This window comes from Ranitomeya variabilis, chromosome 4 (genome assembly GCF_051348905.1).
Source record: "Ranitomeya variabilis isolate aRanVar5 chromosome 4, aRanVar5.hap1, whole genome shotgun sequence".
Lineage (NCBI taxonomy): Eukaryota > Metazoa > Chordata > Amphibia > Anura > Dendrobatidae > Ranitomeya > Ranitomeya variabilis.
Window position 1 is genome coordinate 252,141,653 of NC_135235.1, and position 22,712 is coordinate 252,164,364.

General features: G+C 45.8%; 1 protein-coding gene and 1 long non-coding RNA gene across 11 annotated transcripts in view; one reads left to right on the top strand and one right to left on the bottom strand.

The window, feature by feature from the left end:
- LOC143764176 (uncharacterized) overlaps window positions 1-12,373 on the top strand; it is a 40,927-nt gene extending 28,554 nt beyond the window's left edge. For both annotated transcript variants that reach the window (XR_013213076.1, XR_013213077.1), the window contains exons 4-5: window positions 9,072-9,167; window positions 11,209-12,373. This is a non-coding gene — a long non-coding RNA (uncharacterized LOC143764176). The remainder of the gene's footprint in view (window positions 1-9,071; window positions 9,168-11,208) is intronic.
- The window catches only part of CRTAM (cytotoxic and regulatory T cell molecule), a 42,183-nt gene extending 28,035 nt beyond the window's left edge, over window positions 1-14,148 (bottom strand). For 7 of the 9 annotated variants that reach the window (XM_077249487.1, XM_077249491.1, XM_077249488.1 and 4 more), the window contains exons 1-4: window positions 14,061-14,148; window positions 8,958-9,095; window positions 1,683-1,835; window positions 893-1,036 (exon numbers count right to left, since the gene is read on the bottom strand). In XM_077249487.1, the coding sequence (XP_077105602.1) occupies window positions 893-1,036; window positions 1,683-1,835; window positions 8,958-9,095; window positions 14,061-14,112 (487 nt within the window). In that variant the 5' untranslated portion in view covers window positions 14,113-14,148. The remainder of the gene's footprint in view (window positions 1-892; window positions 1,037-1,682; window positions 1,836-8,957; window positions 9,096-14,060) is intronic. The other 2 variants (XM_077249490.1, XM_077249489.1) reach the window with 2 other exon arrangements.
- Between the last annotated feature and the right edge of the window lie 8,564 nt (window positions 14,149-22,712).

Genomic DNA, 22,712 nt, shown 5'->3' on the forward strand with positions numbered 1-22,712 from the left:
TTATGGGGGCACTGTGGATGAGATTAGTGGTGCTGTGGCACATTGTTATGGGGGCACTGTGGATGAGATTAGTGGTGCTGTGGCACATTGTTATGGGGCACTGTGGATGAGATTATTGGTACTGTGGCACATTATTATGGGGGCATTGTGGATGAGATTAGTGGAGCTGTGGCACATTGTTATGGGGGCACTGTGGATGAGATTAGTGGTGCTGTGGCACGTTGTTATGGGGCACTGGATGAGATTAGCGGAGCTGTGGCACATTGTTATGGAGGCACTGTAGATGAGATTAGCGGTGCTGAGGTACATTGTTATGGAGGCACTGTGGATGAGATTAGCGGAGCAGTGGCACATGGTTATTGGGGCACTGTGGATGAGATTAGCGGAGCTGGGGAACATTGTTATGGGGGCACTGTGGATGAGATTAGCGGAGCTGGGGAACATTGTTATGGGGGCACTGTAGATGAGATTAGTGGTGCTGTGGCACATTGTTATGGGGGCACTGTGGATGAGATTAGCGGTGCTGAGGTACATTGTTATGGAGGCACTGTAGATGAGATTAGTGGTGCTGTGGCACATTGTTATGGGGGCACTGTGGATGAGATTAGCGGAGCAGTGGCACATGGTTATTGGGGTACTGTGGATGAGATTAGCGGAGCTGGGGAACATTGTTATGGGGGCACTGTGGATGAGATTAGCGGAGCAGTGGCACATGGTTATTGGGGCACTGTGGATGAGATTAGCGGAGCTGGGGAACATTGTTATGGGGCACTGTGGATGAGATTAGCGGAGCAGTGGCACATGGTTATTGGGGCACCGTGGGTGAGATTAGCGGAGCTGGGGAACATTGTTATGGGGCACTGGCATAGTGAATGATTTGAGGGGGTCTCACCAGGCACTTCTGTGTGGTCATGGATCAGCCAGGTGAGTCTGGGGCACGGCCGCCCGCCTGATGTGGAGCAGGTAAGAAGATATTTCTCCTTCCGTCCTTTCCCAGGAATCCTGACGACTTCTATGGAGGGTGAAGATGGAGCAGCTAGAAAGGAACCACAGCCCGTTACACTGACGGCCGGACAATAGATAATAGATCATGATAATAGATCACAATAGATCATGGTCAGTTTCTTGTCACATACAGAATCCTGCACTCGTCACTTGTTACTTTGTTTTGCTTTGTAACATTCTACAACTGATTGTTGCTATGACGATTCTCTCCATTGTTCCTATTGGCAGAGGCAGAGAGGATAAAACACTGGAGCAGTGATGTCAAACTCAAATACACAGAGGCCATAACTAAAAACTTGGACAAAGTTGCGGCGACCTTGATATTTATAAAAAAAAAAAGTCTACAATTGAGGACGATTTTCCTTACCAGCAAATATAAGTGCGTCATATGTTGTGAAGGGGTTAGGTGTTGTGTGAAATCTCTCCGTATTTCCCCTGGTAATGATGTGCGGTACTTTCCGCCAGCATCATTCTTCAGGAGCTCTGTCTCTTCCGTCAGTGACTTCATGATTTTGGAAGTTCAGATGTTCCTTTGTGGCTTTTATTTACAGAACTTATTTTTTAGGAAAGTTTTGTTTCATGTTTTGAAATGTGCTGTCACAAGTGACTTGCGTGCTTTCAGTCTGCGGCCAAGGGGGAAATGTGTTCTCTTGTATCATTGTGACAGCTGCACTTACCCAACACTGAGAGCCGCACTGTCCTGGCCTGCAGGGGGGCGCTATAACACAGGCAGGAGTACACCCCCTCATCTGCCCTCGTCACGTTGGACAGACGGATTATCAGCGTCGTCTGCGAGGATCCGACTAACTGGTGTCTTCTGTCTTTTAAAACTATAACAATAAGGAAACTAATAAGAACATTGATATAATGTGAGGAACCTGAAAATAGAGGAGCAGAAGTCTGAGTTTGTAGATGAAGTTTTACGCATCAGGATGTTCTCTACATAAACTGTGACGCCCATGATGTGAGGGTTTTGTTACATGTCAGTCATGCCAACGTGTATTTTCAGCTTTTGATTGCTCAAAAACTTGACATGGCCACAGCATGGCAAATAAACTTAATGTAATTCATGTGTATATATAAATGTACAGATTCATTGTAACCACTAGGCCAGTGCCTGAGGGGGTAGTTTGCAAGTGGCGGCATCTGGTGATCCCAATTAGTAAAAAAGTGTGGGGGGGTTAACAACTCCTGTATGTCTCTACTGTACTTACAAGTAAAACCGAAGTCTTATAAATGGCGGAGGGGCACAACTGTGCAAAGTAAGGCAGAGACCTGCTCCTCCCTCTCTCTGGCGGGTGGAGCAGCAGCGGCTCCTGTATTCTGCAGTCACAGATGTCAGCACTAGATGCCCCGGAGGATTTCCAATGTCTGATCAGAGCCCTACAATGTGGAAGTGCAGCGCTGTCACATTTCTTCTGCAGTGTTAATAGTGACGTATTACTCCTGCAGCGGGAAAGGCCTGTCATATCCTTGGGGGTGAGAACACACCCACAGAAATAACATGGATCACATTGACAAGATGTGTGCTTGGGGACGAAAATAAGTCTCCACCCATGTATATATAAGGACAGTAATGTATACTCCAGATACTGAATAATTTATAGAAAAAAATGGAGTTCAATACAAGAATTAAATAGAAACAATATTTATTATAACAAGAGAATAGTTAAAAACCAATGTACAATGTACAATAAACAAGAAGCAAGGAGACCCTAGTGGACATACATCCGGATCACATGCACCAAACCATGCATGGGGATATCCAGGGTCCCTGGCACCATTGACTCCTCCATGGGTAAGAGATTTCACTCTTGATATTTGATATATATGACTGCCCTTTTCTGATGCATGGTTGCTCTATATAGCGGGGACACTTGTCCATAATAAAACCGGCATCATTTTATATCATTAGAAATGTGGCAGATATGTAACCCTTGGTGACACAATAGCTATATGGTTTGGTGCATGTGATCCGGATGTATGTCCACTAGGGTCTCCTTGCTTCTTGTTTATTGTACATATCCTTGGGGGGCAGGAACCGGCCAGGTGAGCTTCATAGGTATTCTGCCACATAAGTGATGGGAGCGGTGCCTGTTTGTGCCCCTGTCTGTAGTGCAGTATGAGCTGCCCTGGACTGCATCCTCCTGTGCACAGAGTTTGTTAAATCCCCCCGTATGTATAGAGGGGCGTGCAGATTGTGGAGGCAGCGGTGACGTACCCGATCTGCTCTTTTTTGAAGTGTGGGAGCTGATAGTTGGGTTTTCTGATCTTCAGTGGAAGGAGATGTTATAGGGCTGGATGCAAACAAACTGATAAAACACCTTTGTCCGTATTGTCATGTGTATATCATCCGTGTCACCCGCACGGCGGCTTTATAAATCCGTACGGCTTCTGTTCTTATACATTAACAGCTAATAACATGAACAAGACCAAATGGTTTCCTGTTATTAAATGCAATGTTTCCAATAAAACACAGATGTGATTCGGATAATCCGTGCCGGAAACTTTATGTGTGCAACTTTAGACGAGTAGTTAACTTTGATCAGTAAAATGGAAGAGAATAGAGGATTATTATTATTACTAGATGGTGGCCCGATTCTAACGCATCAGGTGTTCTAGAATATGCATGTCCACGTAGTATATTGCCCAGCCCACATAGTATATTGTCCAGCCATGTAGTATATTGCCCAGCCACGTAGTATATTGCCCAGCCACGTAGTATATTGCCCAGCTACGTAGTATATAGCACAGCCACGTAGTATATAGCACAGCCATGTAGTATATTGCCCAGCCATGTAGTATATTGCCCAGCCCATATAGTATATAGCACAGCCACGTAGTATATATTGCTCAGCCACGTAGTATATTGCCCAGCCACGTAGTATATTGCCCAGCCACGTAGTATATTCTCACCTTCCGTTCGCAGCTGTCACCGCCGCATGTGCTGCGCTGTTTCCTGCTGTCGCGGCCGTCATCAATGACTGCGGCCGTCATCACTGACCGTGGCCGCTAATTTAGTCCTCGGCTTTTGGCCGCGGTAGGCCCAACAGCGCCCATGATCCCGGCTGGCTCCGCCCCCTCATGGTGACTCCGCCCCCTTTGCAGCGATTCTGGCCGGGCCTGTACGGAGTGGGCGGGGACTCACTCTGCATACTTCCTGGCCTCCCCTGCCCTTTTTTCTACGCCTACTGGCTGGCCGCGACCAATGAATATCCTTGACAGAAGACGGAAGTGCCCCTTAGACAATTATATAGTAGACTAGATGGTGGCCCGATTCTAACACATCGGATATTCTAGAATATGCATGTTCACGTAGTATATTGCCCAGCCACGTAGTATATTGCCCAGCCACGTAGTATATTGCCCAGCCACGTAGTATTTTGCCCAGCCACGTAGTATATTGCCCAGCCACGTAGTATATTGCCCAGCCACGTAGTATATTGCCCAGCCACATAGTATATTGCCCAGCCACATAGTATATTGCCCAGCCACGTAGTATATTGCACAGCCACATAGTATGTAGTATATTGGTCAGCCACGTAGTATATTGCCCAGTAATGTAGTATATTGGTCAGTGAAATAAAATAAAAAATAAACATATACTCACCATAGTCCTGGCTCCTGTGTACGGTGCACGCGGCAGCTTCCGGTCCCAGGGTTGGTATGACTATCAGCGCAGGACCTGTGATGACGTCGCGGTCACATGACCGTGACGTAATGGCAGGTCCTTCACGTGCAGGCCCTGTGATGACGTCGCGGTCACATGACTGTGACGTCATGGCAGGTCCTTCTCCCATAGCATCCTTAGCACCGGAACCTGCCGGCGGACAGGACGCGACGTCGGAGGGTGTGAATAACTTTTTTTTTTTAATTATTATTTATTATTTTTTATTTATTATTATTATTATTTGTAACATTAGTAACATTGTAACATTAGATCGTTTTACTATTGATGCAGCATACGCAGCATCAATAGTAAAAACGTGGTCACACAGGGTTAATAGCTGCGTAACCGGAGTGCGTTACACTTGCGTGGCCACTGTTATATACTGCGCGGCCTGTATTAACGCATCGGGTATTCTACAATATGTATATATGTATATAGCAGCCACATAGTATATAGCACAGGCCACGTAGTATATAGGAGCCATGTAGTATATAGCAGACAAATACTACATGGCCTGTGCTATATACTATGTGGCTGCTATATACATATATACATATTGTAGAATACCCGATGCATTAATACAGGCCGCGCAGTATATAACAGTGGCCACGCAGTATATAACACAGCCCACGTACTATATAACACAGCCCACGCAGTATATAGCAGCCACGCAGTATATAACATCGGCGACGTAGTATATAACACTGGCCACGTAATATATAGCACAGCCCACGCAGTATATAGCAGCCACGCAGTATATAGCACAGCCCCCACAGTATATAACACTGGCCACGTAATGTATAACAGCCCACGCAGTATATAGCAGCCATGCAGTATATAACATAGCCACGTTAGTATATGGCACAGAGATGCAGTATGTAACACAGCCCACGTAGTATATAGCAATGTGGGCACTATATGTGTGGTTAAAAAAGACAAAATAAAAAATAAACATACTCACCTTCCGAAGGCCCCTTGAAGTCCTAGTGCCTGTGTGCGCTGCACGCGGCAGCTTCCGGTCCCAGGCTTGGTATGAGCGCAGGACCTGTGATGATGTCGCGGTCACATGACCGTGGCGTCATGGAAGGTCCTTCTCACATAGCATCCTTGGCACCGGAACCTGCTGCTTGCACTGCTGAGGACAGCCGCGACGTCGGAGGGTGAGAATAACCTTTTTTTATTATTATTCTTATTTGTAACATTAGATCTGTTTACTATTGATGCTGCATACGCAGCATCAATAGTAAAAAGTTGGTCACACAGGGTTAATAGCTGCGTTACACCGCGCTCCGGTAAAGCTGGCATTAACCCTGTGTGAGGGCTTACTGGAGGGGAGTATGGAGCGGGCACTGACTGCGGTGAGGAAAGAGCGGCCATTTTGCCGCTGGACTGTGCCCGTCGCTGATTGGTCGTGGCAATGGTCGTGGGCGTTTTGCCACGACCAATCAGCGACTTGGATTTCCATTTTCATCAATGAAATTCAGAGAGTCGCATTTAGAGCAAACTGCATTCATATCCCCACAGTAATGGTCATGAATTGTACTTTCATTGTCTGTTACGTAATGTGCAAGTTGTTGAATATTGTCCTGGTCGTGCCTTAGTTGGTAGAGCATTCGTTATTTATGAATTTGGCGATTATGTTGTTCCTGTCGTACAACAGTTTGTTGTGGTGTCTCCTGTTGGCGACGTTGTCTGTGAGATTCCACATCCTGGGCTTGTCTGGCGGCAGTTTGTTGTGGTGTCTCCTGTTCCCGATGTTGTCGTTTTCTTGCTGCTGCTGCTGCTTTTCTGTCATCCTCATTGGCGTATTTTCGTTTACGACCCATTCTAAGATAGAAACACAGGGAGATGCCGCCCATACAGGGAGACGCAGGCACACACCCTACACAATGGCGGCACTTGACAGCAGTGGAGGACAATGATGATTCCAGAATTCGTGGCAGACTGTGCCCGTCGGTGATTGGTCGAGGCTGGCTGGCCTCGACCAATCAGCAAGGCGGGATTTCCGAGACAGACAGACAATTAGACCCTTAGACAACACAATGGCGGCACTTAACAGCAGTGGAGGACAATGCCCGTCGCTGATTGGTCGAGGCCGGCTGGCCATTCTAATGCATTGGGTATTCTAGAATATGTATGTAGCTTATTTATGAAGACTTTAGAATAATACATTGAATACACAGGATTCGGCCAACCGCGACCAATAAGCGAAGCGTGGTTCAAATCCCGTGCCCATTCGCGGCCAGACTGCGCCTGTCGCTGATTGTTCGCGGCCGGCCACGTAGTATATAGCACAGCCACGTAGTATATAACAGCCCACGTAGTAAATAGCACAGCCCAGGAAGTATATAGCACAGCCCACGGAGTGTACAACAGCCCACATAGCATATAACACAGCCACGTAGTTTATAACAGCCCACGTAGCGTATAACACAGCTCACGTAGTATATAACAGCCCACACACGCAGTATAACACAATTATGATTCCAGAATTCGTGGCAGACTGCGCCTGTCGCTGATTGTTCGCGGCCGGCCACGTAGTATATAGCACAGCCACGTAGTATATAACAGCCCACGTAGTAAATAGCACAGCCCAGGAAGTATATAGCACAGCCCACGGAGTGTACAACAGCCCACATAGCATATAACACAGCCACGTAGTTTATAACAGCCCACGTAGCGTATAACACAGCTCACGTAGTATATAACAGCCCACACACGCAGTATAACACAATGATGATTCCAGAATTCGTGGCAGACTGTGCCCGTCGCTGATTGGTCGAGGCCTGGCGGCCTCGACCAATCAGAGACGTGGGATTTCCAGGACAGACAGACAATTAAACCCTTAGACAATTATATATATAGATTATTATTATTATACATTTTTATTTGGCACGATTCTTTGTTCTCACGCGGATCCTCAGTCCGGGCGATCAAACTCTCATCTGAACAACACAAGTCAATAACTGGTCCGTGAGCAGTCTGAGGTTATTGTAGCCAAAAAGAAAAGCGAAGGCATATCAAGGTCTCGTTCAGACTGAGCGTCTGCTGTTATGTGGGGAGATTGTATTAATGATTGGCAGGAAATGGCCTGTTTGTAAAGGGCTCGTTCACACAACCATATTTTTGGTCTGAGAGCTGTCTGTTCAAAAACACAACTTACTTGGACCCATGTTATACAAGGGGCAGGGCAGATGAGTGAGATTATTCACGGACCGAATCTGCGTGTGAACAAAATGGCAGCATTTACGAGATTCTTCCATAAATCGGATGAGACTCACCCATTGAAGTCTATGGGAGAGCAAAAAAAATCAGAAGCCGCACGGAGACACAGTTCGGCATCCGACTGTAACGGACACATTGCAATTCTGTAACATCAGAAACCGTCAATAAAAAAATGTATCGTACACGGAGGACGAGAAAGAAATCTCCTGACCTTTCTGGATGAGACTGATTTCTGATTCGCTCATGTGAACCTGATATAACACCATCGAGGATTATATGGCCGATTGCTCAGGATTAGTGTTTTGCTTCTCACTCAGAATGATCCGTGTTCCTGTCCGGGACTGAATACTATTCTGTAGTAGCTGATGCTGCGTTCATGTCCTGATTTGCCGGCTCTGCACCGGGTCCGGTGTAAAGTCATCAAAAGTTACAACGATTTTGCTCAACTATAAGTTGCACAAAACTTTATGCTAGTTTTCTAACAGTTTTATGCTATAATTCTTGCAAAAATGATTTGATAAATCTGGGCCGTAGATTTGTTGGCAAAAATGGAAAGGCAATTAAATGGGGGGCTTAAAGGGATTTGGTTTAAAAAGTCAGCACGGAATGACTGTTCAAACAAAGAGCGGGCGCTTGGTGCATCATGGTGCAGCCCAACATGTAACTACACCTTTCCACCTGCCCGCTTTCCCTCCATCGCCATCCTCTTCCTTGATTGACAGCTTTGGCTTCCGCAGACCTGAAAGCAGGGCTGCAATATAAATCCTGGGAGTGACCAGGCCGATGCCTGATCCCATGGGGACTTAGTGGGAGAATTTTCTGCCTGCTTCAGATTTCAATAGAGAATTTAGGTAAGCTGGAAACATTGATTTTTAGCTCAGACTTTATGGAGCAGTACTGCAGTGTAAAGCATGAAGCAATACATTAGCGATAGGGAGTGGCAGTAGGAATTTGGGGATTTCTGCAGGTGGAGTACACTGTGTTTTATATTCTACGCCATCCGTATATAGGAATATGCAGTATGTGGACACTTACATATTAACAGCAGATTTCTTACCTTTCTCTCCATTAAAGTAACTGGTGTAGCCCCTCGGTGTCACCCACTGTATGTCTGAGCCATTGCACTTCGGAAATGCACATCTCAGGATGACGTCTCTTCCTTCCTCCACAGACAGACGTGAAGTGTGAGATTCCGCTGTAAGAAATGTGGTCATGAATCCCCCACATTGTACACAGGATGTGCAGCCCCCTCTAAGCTCAGCGAGTGGTGAGTACACGGCTCCAGACCTGGGCTTCGTGTGATGATAAAGATGAATTTCCCATATTGTGAGAAATATTAGAAATTAATGACATCACTGATGATGCAGAAAAGTGCAGAAACTGTGACATCACTGATAATGCAGAAATTGTGACCTCACTGATAACGCAGAGAAGTGCAGAAACTGTGACATCACTGACACCATAGAGAGAAAAACGAGTGACATCACTGACAGCACAGAGAAGTCAGGAGCAGTGATATTACGGATACCGCAGAGTAGTCAGGAGCAGTGATCTTACTGATACCGCAGAGTAGTCAGGAGCAGTGATATTACTGATACCGCAGAGTAGTCAGGAGCAGTGATATTACGGATACCGCAGAGTAGTCAGGAGCAGTGATCTTACTGATACCGCAGAGTAGTCAGGAGCAGTGATATTACTGATACCGCAGAGAAGTCAGGAGCAGTGATATTACTGATACCGCAGAGAAGTCAGGAGCAGTGATATTACTGATACCGCAGAGTAGTCAGGAGCAGTGATATTACTGATACCGCAGAGTAGTCAGGAGCAGTGATATTACTGATACCGCAGAGTAGTCAGGAGCAGTGATATTACTGATACCGCAGAGTAGTCAGGAGCAGTGATATTATTGATACCACAGAGTAGTCAGGAGCAGTGATATTACTGATACCGCAGAGTAGTCAGGAGCAGTGATATTACGGATACCGCCGAGTAGTCAGGAGCAGTGATATTACCGATACCGCAGAGTAGTCAGGAGCAGTGATATTATTGATACCGCAGAGTAGTCAGGAGCAGTGATATTACTGATACCGCAGAGTAGTCAGGAGCAGTGATATTACGGATACCGCCGAGTAGTCAGGAGCAGTGATATTACCGATACCGCAGAGTGGTCAGGAGCAGTGATATTACTGATACCGCAGAGAAGTCAGGAGCAGTGATATTACCGATACCGCAGAGTAGTCAGGAGCAGTGATATTACCGATACCGCAGAGTAGTCAGGATAAGTGATATTACCGATACCGCAGCGTACTCAGGAGCAGTGATATTACTGATACCGCAGAGTAGTCAGGATCAGTGATATTACTGATACCGCAGAGTAGTCAGGAGCAGTGATATTACTGATACCGCAGAGTAGTCAGGATCAGTGATATTACTGATACCGCAGAGTAGTCAGGATCAGTGATATTACTGATACCGCAGAGTAGTCAGGAGCAGTGATATTACTGATACCGCAGAGAAGCTGGGGACTAGTGATGTCACTGACTGCACCTGAAGTGTCAGGAGTTTGCAGAGGGCTTTCAAGATTTCTAAACATACATTGCTTCTGTGCTTGCTTCTTTGCTAAATGTGATGATAATATGATAACTTTATTTTGTCGTAGTATTTTCATCACAATTTATTTCCTGTGCTTCTGTGTTTTTATTTTTATATATATTTTTTTGTTGTTCCTTTCCTCTGGATGTGTTTCCACAAGTGCTGCTAATATATGTGAATAAAGAAGCCCTCCTCACTGTCATTGTCCTCTTCCTCCTCCTTTTCCCATCAAAGTTTTTATTTTTATCCTCCTAGTATATTGCAGTCATCATATTATACAGCGCTGTACACTTACAATTGCTCATTTTTCCTTTCTATCCAGATGATTCTTCTCTTTTCCATTAGTTCTATGACATCACATGATTAATAACTGAGGAGCTGAATTCTTCTAAGCTCTATGTACAAACAGGAGGTCGATTTTCCCTGTATGAGTCCTCAGTCATTGCAAAGTCCCGAAGCCCGAAGTGGGGAAGGGGGCAGCTGGGTCAGGAGGTGAAGAGGGGAATGATGAATGCAGGGACAAGAGACTTCCTGTTTCTACAAAGAGCAGAGAAAAGATGAATTATCTGGGTAAAAAGGCAAAGTGAGCAATTGTAAGTGCACGGGGGAGAGGAGGAGGAGGATGAAGAGGCGGAAGGCTTTTCTACCTAAACAGGATATGTTGTTATAAACCTTATCCATGATTAATTACTTTTTTTTTTCTCTCAAACGCATAGGAACCACGTCATGCTTGGATTTATTGTGAGTGCCAACTTTAATGATGCGAAATACAAGATCAACAATCGGCTGGAAAATCTATCTGTTATTAGACTCTTATATAATTGCTAGTCGTATAATGAATAATCCTCTAGTAACACAAGAGCAGCTCAGCGCTCTCACTCGCTCTCTTTCCCTTCACCTCTCTCTCTGCCTCTCTAGCTCTCTCTCTATCTCCGACCTTCCTGATACTTTGTTACAATGTTTTCGTACAATTATAATGCCTCCTGCCCACGATCAGGAATAGTAGCTGTGAAAACACAGCATTTAATCTTAATTATCCAGACATCTATTTTCAGTAAGCCAGTGGGCATAGACTGTTATCTATATGATGACTTGAATTTATGTGTTTTTCTTTGATTGGTTCAAGAAAACACAGACTATTGCTCATATGAGCCTGTAATATTGACTTTTAAGTTGACATTTGTTGCAACCTATTATGTTGTTAACCTGGATGACAGAGACGCAGGGTAATTGAACAATAGATGTTCGATAATATATTGATTGACCTTTGTTTGGAAACCAGTGGCTTGTTGACTTGCAAAACGGAGGAGTAAAAACTATGCAAATTGATTAAATACTCAATCAATGCAAGTAAATCTCCTCACATCTTCCTCTTGACCTCTGGGTGATGGCTTGAAGGACAACCGTTGTGAACTATATAAAGGAGGTATGCCTCCCTCTGTAACAAGAGATCGAAAGGACCAGAGACTCTTTACAAAACCTCAGTCAGGGACCCTCTACAGGACATCATGGCTCCATCACGAGGGACACAGATTTGACATTCTACAGGATGACAGCTTAGGGGACCACGGCCCCAGCTGAAAGAATGCAGATCTGTTCCTTTGACCATCGCAGAAGAATGGATACATTTGGGGCAGTCAGGATTGGGACCTGCCGTTCACCTGGCTCCATGGAGATGTTCTTCTACCTGAATGGACTGTCATCTTCCTAAGCTTGTCGTTACCTCCTCGCTGTGTGCGTGCCACAGGTGGGGTAGTCGGCCCTGGAAGCTCTGAAGTCACAGCTGCTCTTATCCCGGTGAGTCAGCAGAAGGATGAGTCTGTAATTTTCTGGGACTGTTCTATGTGCTATCTACCTGTTTTGTGGTTCAATAAAGCATTGCCGCACTGTGTTACCTTCACCCTGTGTTGTCTAAGTAGTGTTATGCACACAGTGAAAGGATATTGGGTGTTCGGTGGGATGGTCCCTGTGGTCTCGGGCCAGTGGACCAGGGCACCCGCTCTCCCGTGTCTTCATAGTAGTGTTCTGGATGCAGCATTCTACATTACACACTTGTGTTTTGGGACTATACAGATTTCCCGCTTCTAATGACAGTTTATTGGGGAGAATACAGACAGGAGACAAGCGTGTGCGCTGCAGATAATTATAATAATAATAATTGACATGCTGCGGCTCGTAATCCCGCACCGCGGGGAGGGTACGCAGCGTTGCATAGAAGTGCAGTGGTCAGGAGATTCCTATAAATCCACTGTGCTTGTACTGTAGAACGCATCCTCCTGATGGGCGACAGCCGCAGGTATCTGGACTTCTGTCTTTTCTGCTTAAATCTGAATACAAATATATTTTTTCTTGCAGGAGGGTGATGTGATAAATGGCGGCTGTGTATCTGATCTTGATGATTGTGGCCGCTATCGGAAAGGAGATGATTGTTGGAGATTAAAGATCTATTAGAATTTATATTTATTTATATTTAGACGAACTGAGTATTTGCATCCAGTGGGTGACGAATGTTCCACCATGGAAGGAATAGCCGAGCTGAGTGTGTACAGGCGCATTGGACCCGATAATCGGGAATGGCGGTTTGTTGATTTTTGCCTTGTGTAAATAAGACAGAAATCGGCAACAAACTCACAATTGCTCAATGGCCGAGTAATGGAATAGTTCATGTCGGAACTAAAATCACCATTATTGGCAGCTCATTGTCCTGTGCCCGATTGCTGCAGATAACAACGACATGCTGAGCGCAGCCGTCATATTAACATGTAAGATGTTCCCCAATGTGAGAGACCGCGTCTAAGACCGAGCGGCGAGTGATTAACGGATAATGTCAGGTATAAGAGAAATGGGAAAAAGGCTGGCGCTATCAACCATGCGCTGCTGATGACGGCCCCCGATGTATAGATTAATAACATTTATTAGGGAGGTTTTAAATGTTAACGGGTTTCGAGGTCACACAGGGCCCCTTCATCAGGACAAAAACCTGCGTGACCTCGAAATGCGTTAACATTTAAAACCTGCCTAATAAAGGTTATTAATCCATACATCGGAGTCCGTCATCAGCAGCACATGGTCGATACCTCCAGCCTTTTTCCTTGTATACTTGTCTATCTCTTGACCGGTATCCTTGCAGCAGCTGTTTTACATGCCCGTTACCCAACCAGGAGAGTGTGTCCATCTTTTTTGACACCCCATTTTCAGCGCATAAGACTCTATTGCGCTGTATTGGTTCAAAGTTTTCTCAGGTATAAGAGAAAAGCAAAGCCTATGATGATGGGGACACCAACTCCAAGGTGTTACATAGGACTGCAGGTGGCATCTACTACATTCTTTACTCAGAGATATCACTGTGTTATCTGTGGTGTTACGTAGGACTGCAGGTGACACCTACTACAATATCTGTACTCAGAGAGTTATCACTGTGTTATCTGTGGCGTTACATAGGACTGCAGGTGACATTAGTAATACCCTGGTCTAAATTATCAGCTCTTTGAACCTTGCTCGTCCGTGTTTTCCGGTCTGTCTGTATGTCGGACCCCCGTCTTGTGTGGCCCAACTCTGGGTTTCTTACCTTTCACTTGGCTCATTATCAGCAGGGCATGGAGAGCGGCCACCACAATCATCAGTCTGGCTCAGGGCTTCTCTCTGGTGCGGCTTCCTGTGCACTGGCAGAGTATATGTGACATATGCGGCTTATGGGGGCGCGGAAATGATCACAGGCCGGGTCTATGTCACTCGGTTCTTTCCACTGTGAGAAAGTTACAGTTTGCGGTGTAGAGCGCCTCACCACAACGACACTACTGTATGTACCTGCGGAATACAGTCATCCTGCAAAGCTACAGCAAACCGTGTCCTGTCCTCCCACCGGGCCATGGACTCGCCATACACAAAGTACATGTACTGCCTGCACAGCCGGTCATGTATAAGGGCATCATATACTGCAACCGGAAACATTATCCTGCTGAAGCCAGAATCCCACTGACATGTTGGGGCTTTGTCTTCTACCCTTAGTGTTACCTGGTGCCAGGCCGCCTTCTTCCATTGCTTCATGGTCCAGTTCTGACGTAACATCTCCATTGCGAATGCTTTCTGTGATTGACAGGAGTCACTATGGGCACTGACTACTCTGCAGCTTCACAGCCCCATACACAGTAAGCTGCAATGCTCTGCATACTCTAATGCCTTTCTATCATAGCTGCGATATTCTGCGGGTCCTGACACCTTTCTATCTACATAACTGCGAAGCTCTGTAGGTTCTGACACCTTTTGTCATGGGGTTACCGCAGTGGAGCGGAGCCAGAAGACCGCAGCGTCTGGTTGCTCCTACTCTGCCGCTGAGAGAAGCACTTCTCCGGTTTATTAAAGAAAGTTGTCCACTACTATAACTTTTTTTTTTTTCCATAAATCTTGCTATTATGTGCCACTGAAAACATCTACTGTGTTTATTTTAGCAATATTACCTTTTATCATGCTGTAGCAGCACATCTTTAGTGCTGGATCCAGCTCTCATGGGGTTAATCGACAACTTCCTTTCTCCTGACTTACTGTGCTCTGATACTACAAGTTCCATGATGCATTTCACTCGCCTGTAACTGTGCACCAGGCACACCCACTCCAAAACACACCCCAACCCCTCCCTCCTCTCCCTCCTCTATCTTCAAAAAGATTTGTGATGTCATTTCTGGCCGACCTCCTCTTTTACATTTGTCCAACCCACACTCCATTACACACGGATAGATGGATAGATAGATAGATGGATAGATAGATAGATAACAAATAGATAGATAGATAGATAGATAGATAGATAGATGAATACATACAGATATATCTATATGTCTATTTCCATAGATATGTCCATATCCATGTTTCTAAACCCCTTCACCCCTGGAGCTTTTTTCGTTTATCGCTCCCCTTCTTTCCAGGGCCATAATGTTTCCGTCAATATGACCATGTGAGGGCTTACAGGTCCTTCTCAAAAAATTAGCATATAGTGTTAAATTTCATTATTTACCATAATGTAATGATTACAATTAAACTTTCATATATTATAGATTCATTATCCACCAACTGAAATTTGTCAGGTCTTTTATTGTTTTAATACTGATGATTTTGGCCTACAACTCCTGATAACCCAAAAAACCTGTCTCAATAAATTAGCATATTTCACCCGACCAATCAAATAAAAGTGTTTTTTAATACCAAACAAAAAAAACATCAAATAATAATGTTCAGTTATGCACTCAATACTTGGTCGGGAATCCTTTGGCAGAAATGACTGCTTCAATGCGGCGTGGCATGGAGGCAATCAGCCTGTGACACTGCTGAGATGTTATAGAGGCCCAGGATGCTTCAATAGCGGCCTTAAGCTCATCCAGAGTGTTGGGTCTTGCGTCTCTCAACTTTCTCTTCACAATATCCCACAGATTCTCTATGGGGTTCAGGTCAGGAGAGTTGGCAGGCCAATTGAGCACAGTAATACCATGGTCAGTAAACCATTTACCAGTGGTTTTGGCACTGTGAGCAGGTGCCAGGTCGTGCTGAAAAATGAAATCTTCATCTCCATAAAGCATTTCAGCCGAGGGAAGCATGAAGTGCTCCAAAATCTCCTGATAGCTAGCTGCATTGACCCTGCCCTTGATGAAACACAGTGGACCAACACCAGCAGCTGACATGGCACCCCACACCATCACTGACTGTGGGTACTTGACACTGGACTTCAGGCATTTTGGCATTTCCTTCTCCCCAGTCTTCCTCCAGACTCTGGCACCTTGATTTCCGAATGACATGCAAAATTTGCTTTCATCAGAAAAAAGTACTTGGGACCACTTAGCAACAGTCCAGTGCTGCTTCTCTGTAGCCCAGGTCAGGCGCTTCTGCCGCTGTTTATGGTTCAAAAGTGGCTTTACCTGGGGAATGCGGCACCTGTAGCCCATTTCCTGCACACGGCAGACTCAGTCCACTGCTTCCTCAGGTTCCCCAAGGTCTGGAATCGGTCCTTCTCCACAATCTTCCTCAGGGTCCGGTCACCTCTTCTCGTTGTACAGCGTTTTCTGCCACATTGTTTCCTTCCAACAGACTTACCATTGAGGTGCCTTGATACAGCACTCTGGGAACAGCCTATTTGTTGAGAAATTTCTTTCTGGGTCTTACCCTCTTGCTTGAGGGTGTCAATGATGGCCTTCTTGACATCTGTCAGGTCGCTAGTCTTACCCATGATGGGGGTTTTGAGTAATGAACCAGGCAGGGAGTTTTTAAAAGCCTCGGGTATCTTTTGCATGTGTTTAGAGTTAATTAGTTGATTCAGAAGATTAGGGTAATAGGTCATTTAGAGAACCTTTTCTTGATATGCTAATTTATTGAGACAGGTTTTTTGGGTTATCAGGAGTTGTATGCCAAAATCATCAGTATTAAAACAATAAAAGACCTGACAAATTTCAGTTGGTGGATAATGAATCTATAATATATGAAAGTTTAATTGTAATCATTACATTATGGTAAATAATGAAATTTAACACTATATGCTAATTTTTTGAGAAGGACCTGTATTTTTTGCGGGACAAGTTCTACTTTTGAACGACATCATTGGTTTTAGCATGTCGTGTAACAGAAAATATGAAAAAAATTCAAAGTGCAATGAAATTGCAAATAAAGTGCAATCCCACACTTGTTTTTTGCTTGGCTTTTTTGCTAGGTTCACTAAATGCTAAGGCTGTGTGCACACGTTGCGGATTTAATTGCAGATCCGCAGCGTTTTTTGCCGCACAGAATTGCATCAAATCCGCAGTGTAGTGCACAACCAATGTAAGTCTATGGGAGCCGCAGACTTGTTGTGCACATGCTGCGGAAAAAGCCGCACCGAAACACAGCTTTTTTTTCTCGCAGCATGTCACTTCTTTTGTGCGGAACTGCAGCGTTTCTGCACCCTTAGGGTATGTTTCCACGTTCAGGAAACGCTGCGTTTTTGACGCTGCGTTTTTCTGCTGCGTCAAAAACGCAGCGTCCAGATGTTACAGCATAGTGGATGGGATTTTATGAAATCCAGACTCCACTATGCGTTTAAAAACGCATGCGTTTTTGCCGCGAAAACGCATGCGTTGTGCGTTTTTTCAAAACGCTGCATGTTGCTACTATGAGCAAAACACGCAGGTACACCACAGGTGACCTGCCAGTGACCTCAGGTGCAGTTTTGGTCAGGATTTTACTTGCATAAAATCCTGACCAAAGACTGATGCAATCCTGAACGTGGAGACATACCCTTAGACTTTAATTGAGTCGGGCACATCCGCAGCAAAACCGCAGATGTAAAAAGATCTGCAGTTTTGCTGCGGATGTGGGTCTGAGAAACGCTGCAGTTTGGGAGGAGGGAAGTGTGTGGGCAGAATGTGGGCAGTGACTATGTGCGTGTATGTGTGTGCTGGGTCTGGGGGCTGTTCGGATGTGTGCGGGACTGTACGTGTTTGTGCGGGGCTGTTCGGCTGTGTGCGGGACTGTTCGGGTGTGTGCGGGGCTTTTCGGGTGGGTGCCTGGCTGTTCGGGTGTGTGCGGGGCTGTGCGGGGGGTCTTTTGGGGTGTGTGTGCAGGCATCATCCGATGGGACTACAAGTACGCAGCATCCAATCTGCAGCTAATTTGGATGTAATCTGGACAGTGGTCACACACCCTACGCTATCCATACATCTATCAATAGATATATCTATCCAGATATATCTATAGATAGATATAGGAATAGATAGATGTATGCATCTATAGATCTATCTATATGTAGATCTGTCTATCCATTTCATCTATCATCTATATGTCTATCTGTGTGTGTAATGGAGTGTGGGTTGGACAAATGTAAAAGAGGATGTTGGACAATAATGACATCACAAATCTTTTTTTTTTTTTGTTCAATAATACATCTTTATTTAGCTTTCAAAAATGCACCAAAAACTCCATCAAAACCGCACCAAAATCTGCATCAAAACCACACCAAGAACTGCATCAAAACCGCACCAAAACCGCACCAAAACTGCACCAGGTTTTGATGCAGTTTTTGGTGCAGTTTTGATGCAGTTTTTGGTGCAGTTTTGATGCTGCTTTTGGTGCGGTTTTTGCTCGGTTTTGATGCAGTTTTTGGACATAAATAAACGGAAAATGTGCATGATTTGAATGGAAACATGCATGAAAAAACGGATTCAGAGGCCGGATTCATCATTTCACATCTCAGTTTCATACGTTTTTTGCCGGACAGAAAAAACGTTCCTCTGTATGTGTTTTCCGTCCGGCAGAAACAGCTTTTTTGACGGATCTGGCAAAAAACGGATGAAACGTGTGGCCATCAGGCGCAATCCGGCGCTAATACAACTCTATGAGAAAAAAACGGATCCGGCGGCAAAAAATGGATCGTTTTTTTACAAAACTCGCCGGATTGTGCCTGACGGCAAAAATCTGATGTGTGGAAGCAGCCAGATATATGGATAGATACATCTATGTATCTATAGATATATCTATCTATAAATATATCTATAGATGGATATATCCATAGATATATAATAGAAAGGTCGATGTTTCTTAGGCTACTTTCACACTTGCATTTTTAACAATCCGTCGCAATCCGTCTTTTTGGGAAAAAAACGGATCCTGCAAATGTGCTTGCAGGAAGCGTTTTTTACCCATAGACTTGTATTAGCGACGGATCGCGATGGATGGCCACACGTCGCATCCCTCGTGCAATGGATCCGTCGTGTTTTGGCGGACCGTTGGCACGAAAAAACGTTCAAGTGAACGTTTTTTGTCTGTTGCGTCCGCCATTTTCTACCGCGCATGCGCTGCCAAAACTGCGCCCCCTCCTCCCCAGACTTCAAAATTTCACAACGTGCGTCAGTACGTTGGCCCGACGCATAGCGACGGACCCGGGGGCCAATATTTGTAGCCTGCTATGAATATCAGCCCGCAGCTGTCTGCGTAGCCTTTACTGGCTATTAAAATAGGGGGACCCCCCCAAAAAAATGACGTGGGGTCCCCCTATATTTTATAGCCAGAAAGGCTACGCAGACAGCTGCGGGCTGATTTTCATAGCCTAGAGAGGGGCCATGGATATTGTTCCCCCCGGCTACAAATACCAGTCCGCAGCCGCCCCGAAAATGGCGCACCTGTAAGATGTGCTAAATCCGGCACTTAGCCCCTCTCTTCCCACTCCCGTGTAGCGGTGGGATATGGGGTAATAAGGGGTTAATGTCACCTTGCTATTGTAAGGTGACATTAAGCCGGGTTAATAACGGAGAGGCGTCAATAAGACGCCTATCCATTATTAATCCAATAGTAATAAAGGGTTAATAAAACACACACATTAGGAAAAAAGTATTTTAATATTCTTCATTTAACCATACTTACCATACTTCAGCGCCTGCAAAAAAGTAAAATAATAAACCATATACTACCTGTCCGCCGTAGTCCAATTAATAACGAGTGTCCCACAACGATCTCCCCTATAGAACAGTGACATCGGGTGATGTCACTGCTCTATAGGACCCTCAGTGACACACTGACAGGAGACAATGGCTCCTGCAGTGCATCACTGAGAGGTTACCTTAGGACAAAGTCTCACTTTATGGCAATTGCTGCCTGGGAAAATTTCTCACACAGCAATGGCATAAAGTGAGACTAGGGACTATTTTCTCACAGGGGCGAAGGAATACATTGTGAGGAATACATTGTGGAAGGATACCTTCCATCATTGTATTCTTGGAGCCCCTGGAGAGCGGTCTCATCAGCTGATGCTCCTGCTCTCCACAGGAGATCGTCGAGGGACACTCGTTTTAATTGGATTTCTGCGGATCAGGGAGTATAGTGTTTGTTTATTATTTTAATACTTTTTACAGATGACACTGGCTTCGGGGATCAAGGTGACAAGTGATGGTGAGTATGTACTCTGTTATATGTACTGTATGTCTGTATGTATGTTGTATGTATGTACTGTATGTATGTACTGTATGTGGCATGTTGCATGTCACATGTTGCATGTCGTCGCATGTCATTGCATGTCGCATGCTGCATGTCAACGCATGTTGCATGTCGCCGCATGTCACATGTTGCATGTCGTTGCATGTCATTGCATGCTGCATGTCATCGCATGTTGCATGGCATATGTCGCATGTTGCATGTCGTCGCATGGTGCATGTCGTCGCATGGTGCATGTTGGTGCATGTTGTCGCATGGTGCATGTCGTTACATGTTGCATGTCGCTACATGTTGCATGTCACATGGTGCATGCTGCATGTCATCGCATGTTGCATGTCGCATGTCACATGTTGCATGTCGGCGCATGGTGCATGTCGTCGCATGTTGCATGTCGTCGCATGTTGCATGTCGTCGCATGGTGCATGTCACCGCATGGTGCATGTCACCGCATGGTGCATGTCATCGCATGTCGTTGCATGTCACATGTTGCATGTCGTCGCATGTCATCGCATGTCACATGTCATTGCATGCTGCATCTCGCATGTCATCGCATGTTGCATGTTGTTGCATGTCGTCGCATGTTGCATGTCGTCGCATGGTGCATGTCGTCGCATGGTGCATGTCGTCGCATGGTGCATGTCGTCGCATGGTGCATGTCGTCGCATGGTGCATGTCACCGCATGGTGCATGTCACCGCATGGTGCATGTTGTCGCATGTTGTCACATGTCATCACATGGTGCATGTCACATGTCGTTGCATGTCGTATGTTGCATGTCGCCACATGTTGTCGCATGTCATCGCATGGTGCATGTCGTCGCATGTTGTCACATATCGCATGTCATCGCATGGTGCATGTCGCATGTCATTGCATGTCGTATGTTGCATGTCGCATGTTGTCGCATGGTGCATGTTGCATGTTGTCACATGTCGCATGTCATTGCATGTCGTATGTTGCATGTTGTCTCATGATGTCACATGTTACATGTCACATGGTGTGTGTTGTATGTATGTACTGTATATGTGTATGTGTTTTTGTTTTTTGGTTTTTTACATTCAACACATTAGCCGGATGATGGGACTACTATTGTCCCATCATTGGCTAATGTGACACTTACTGTCACTGTAGCAGGCAGAGCCCGATGGGACTTGTAGTCCCATCGGACAAAGCCTGCACACAGAGACACCCCCGCCGCCACCACCACTGCACCGCCCCGCAGCAGACCCCAGCACCGCCCGCACATCCCGGCGCCGGCCCGCACATACCGGCGCCGGCACGCAGACCCCCGGCACCCGCACAATCATCCCTGCCTAGCCCCGCCCGCACATCCTTGCCTAGTCCCGCCCGCCCCCAGCACAGCCCTGCAGCCCCCAGCCCCGCCCACAGCCCAGTCACTCTTGATGAGTGACTGCTGACTGTGGAGGCTGGGTCACGCCTGCTCATGACGTCACGTCAATTTCCAGAGTCTGGAAATTGACATGACGTCGGCGGAAATAAGCGGTGGCTGCAGCCTGGGGGTCATGTGACCTGGACTCAGCCGCCAGCATAGCGCCGCTCACAGGCGAAAACGGCAACGGAAGGTATTTGCACAATTCATCAGGGGCCCTGGGGGGATACATTGGGGGGTGAATTGAAAGTAGTGGACAACCCCTTTAAATATTTATTTCTTCCAGCAGAACAGGGGTTAATAGGCCATGTTGGAAATCCCTGTTCTCAGCTGTGCTCGGTTAGCCACTCCTTTTCCCTATAAAATCTAGGCTTGATTACCAAGTCCTTGTCAGAGTTAGCTCTTGCTGCATGACAATAGGAGGGAGAGGAGTTGGTATGAGAAGGAGAGCTGGAGGAGTTAGAAGAGACTGTTGCTTGGTTTCTACACTTGGTTATCCCTTATCTTTCCCTATTTTGGTTTCTTCCCCTTCCTGCACACCTTGGTGAATACCTCTGTTATATGTGAGTGAATATTTAGTGTGTATGTAATTTTCAGTTTCCCCTTTCTTTGTTGCCCCGTTTGTCGGGTTGGTGTACTGTTGTGCACAGTAGTGCCCCCTTCTTCCCTGGGTGGAGGAGGGGACAGACAAAGGGCTAATTTAGGAGATAAGGCAAGGGCGGAGGCCCCAGCGTTTTCACCATCTGAAATATCCAGGGGAACAGGGCCAGCTAGGGCGCCCCCTAGTGTTAGGGCCAGGAAAGGTGCCCGCTGGTCCCAGATCACTCGCCAGTCAAATTTTGACATTAACTCTGACCGCAATCAATTTCCTCTGATCCATGATGGATCCTATCTC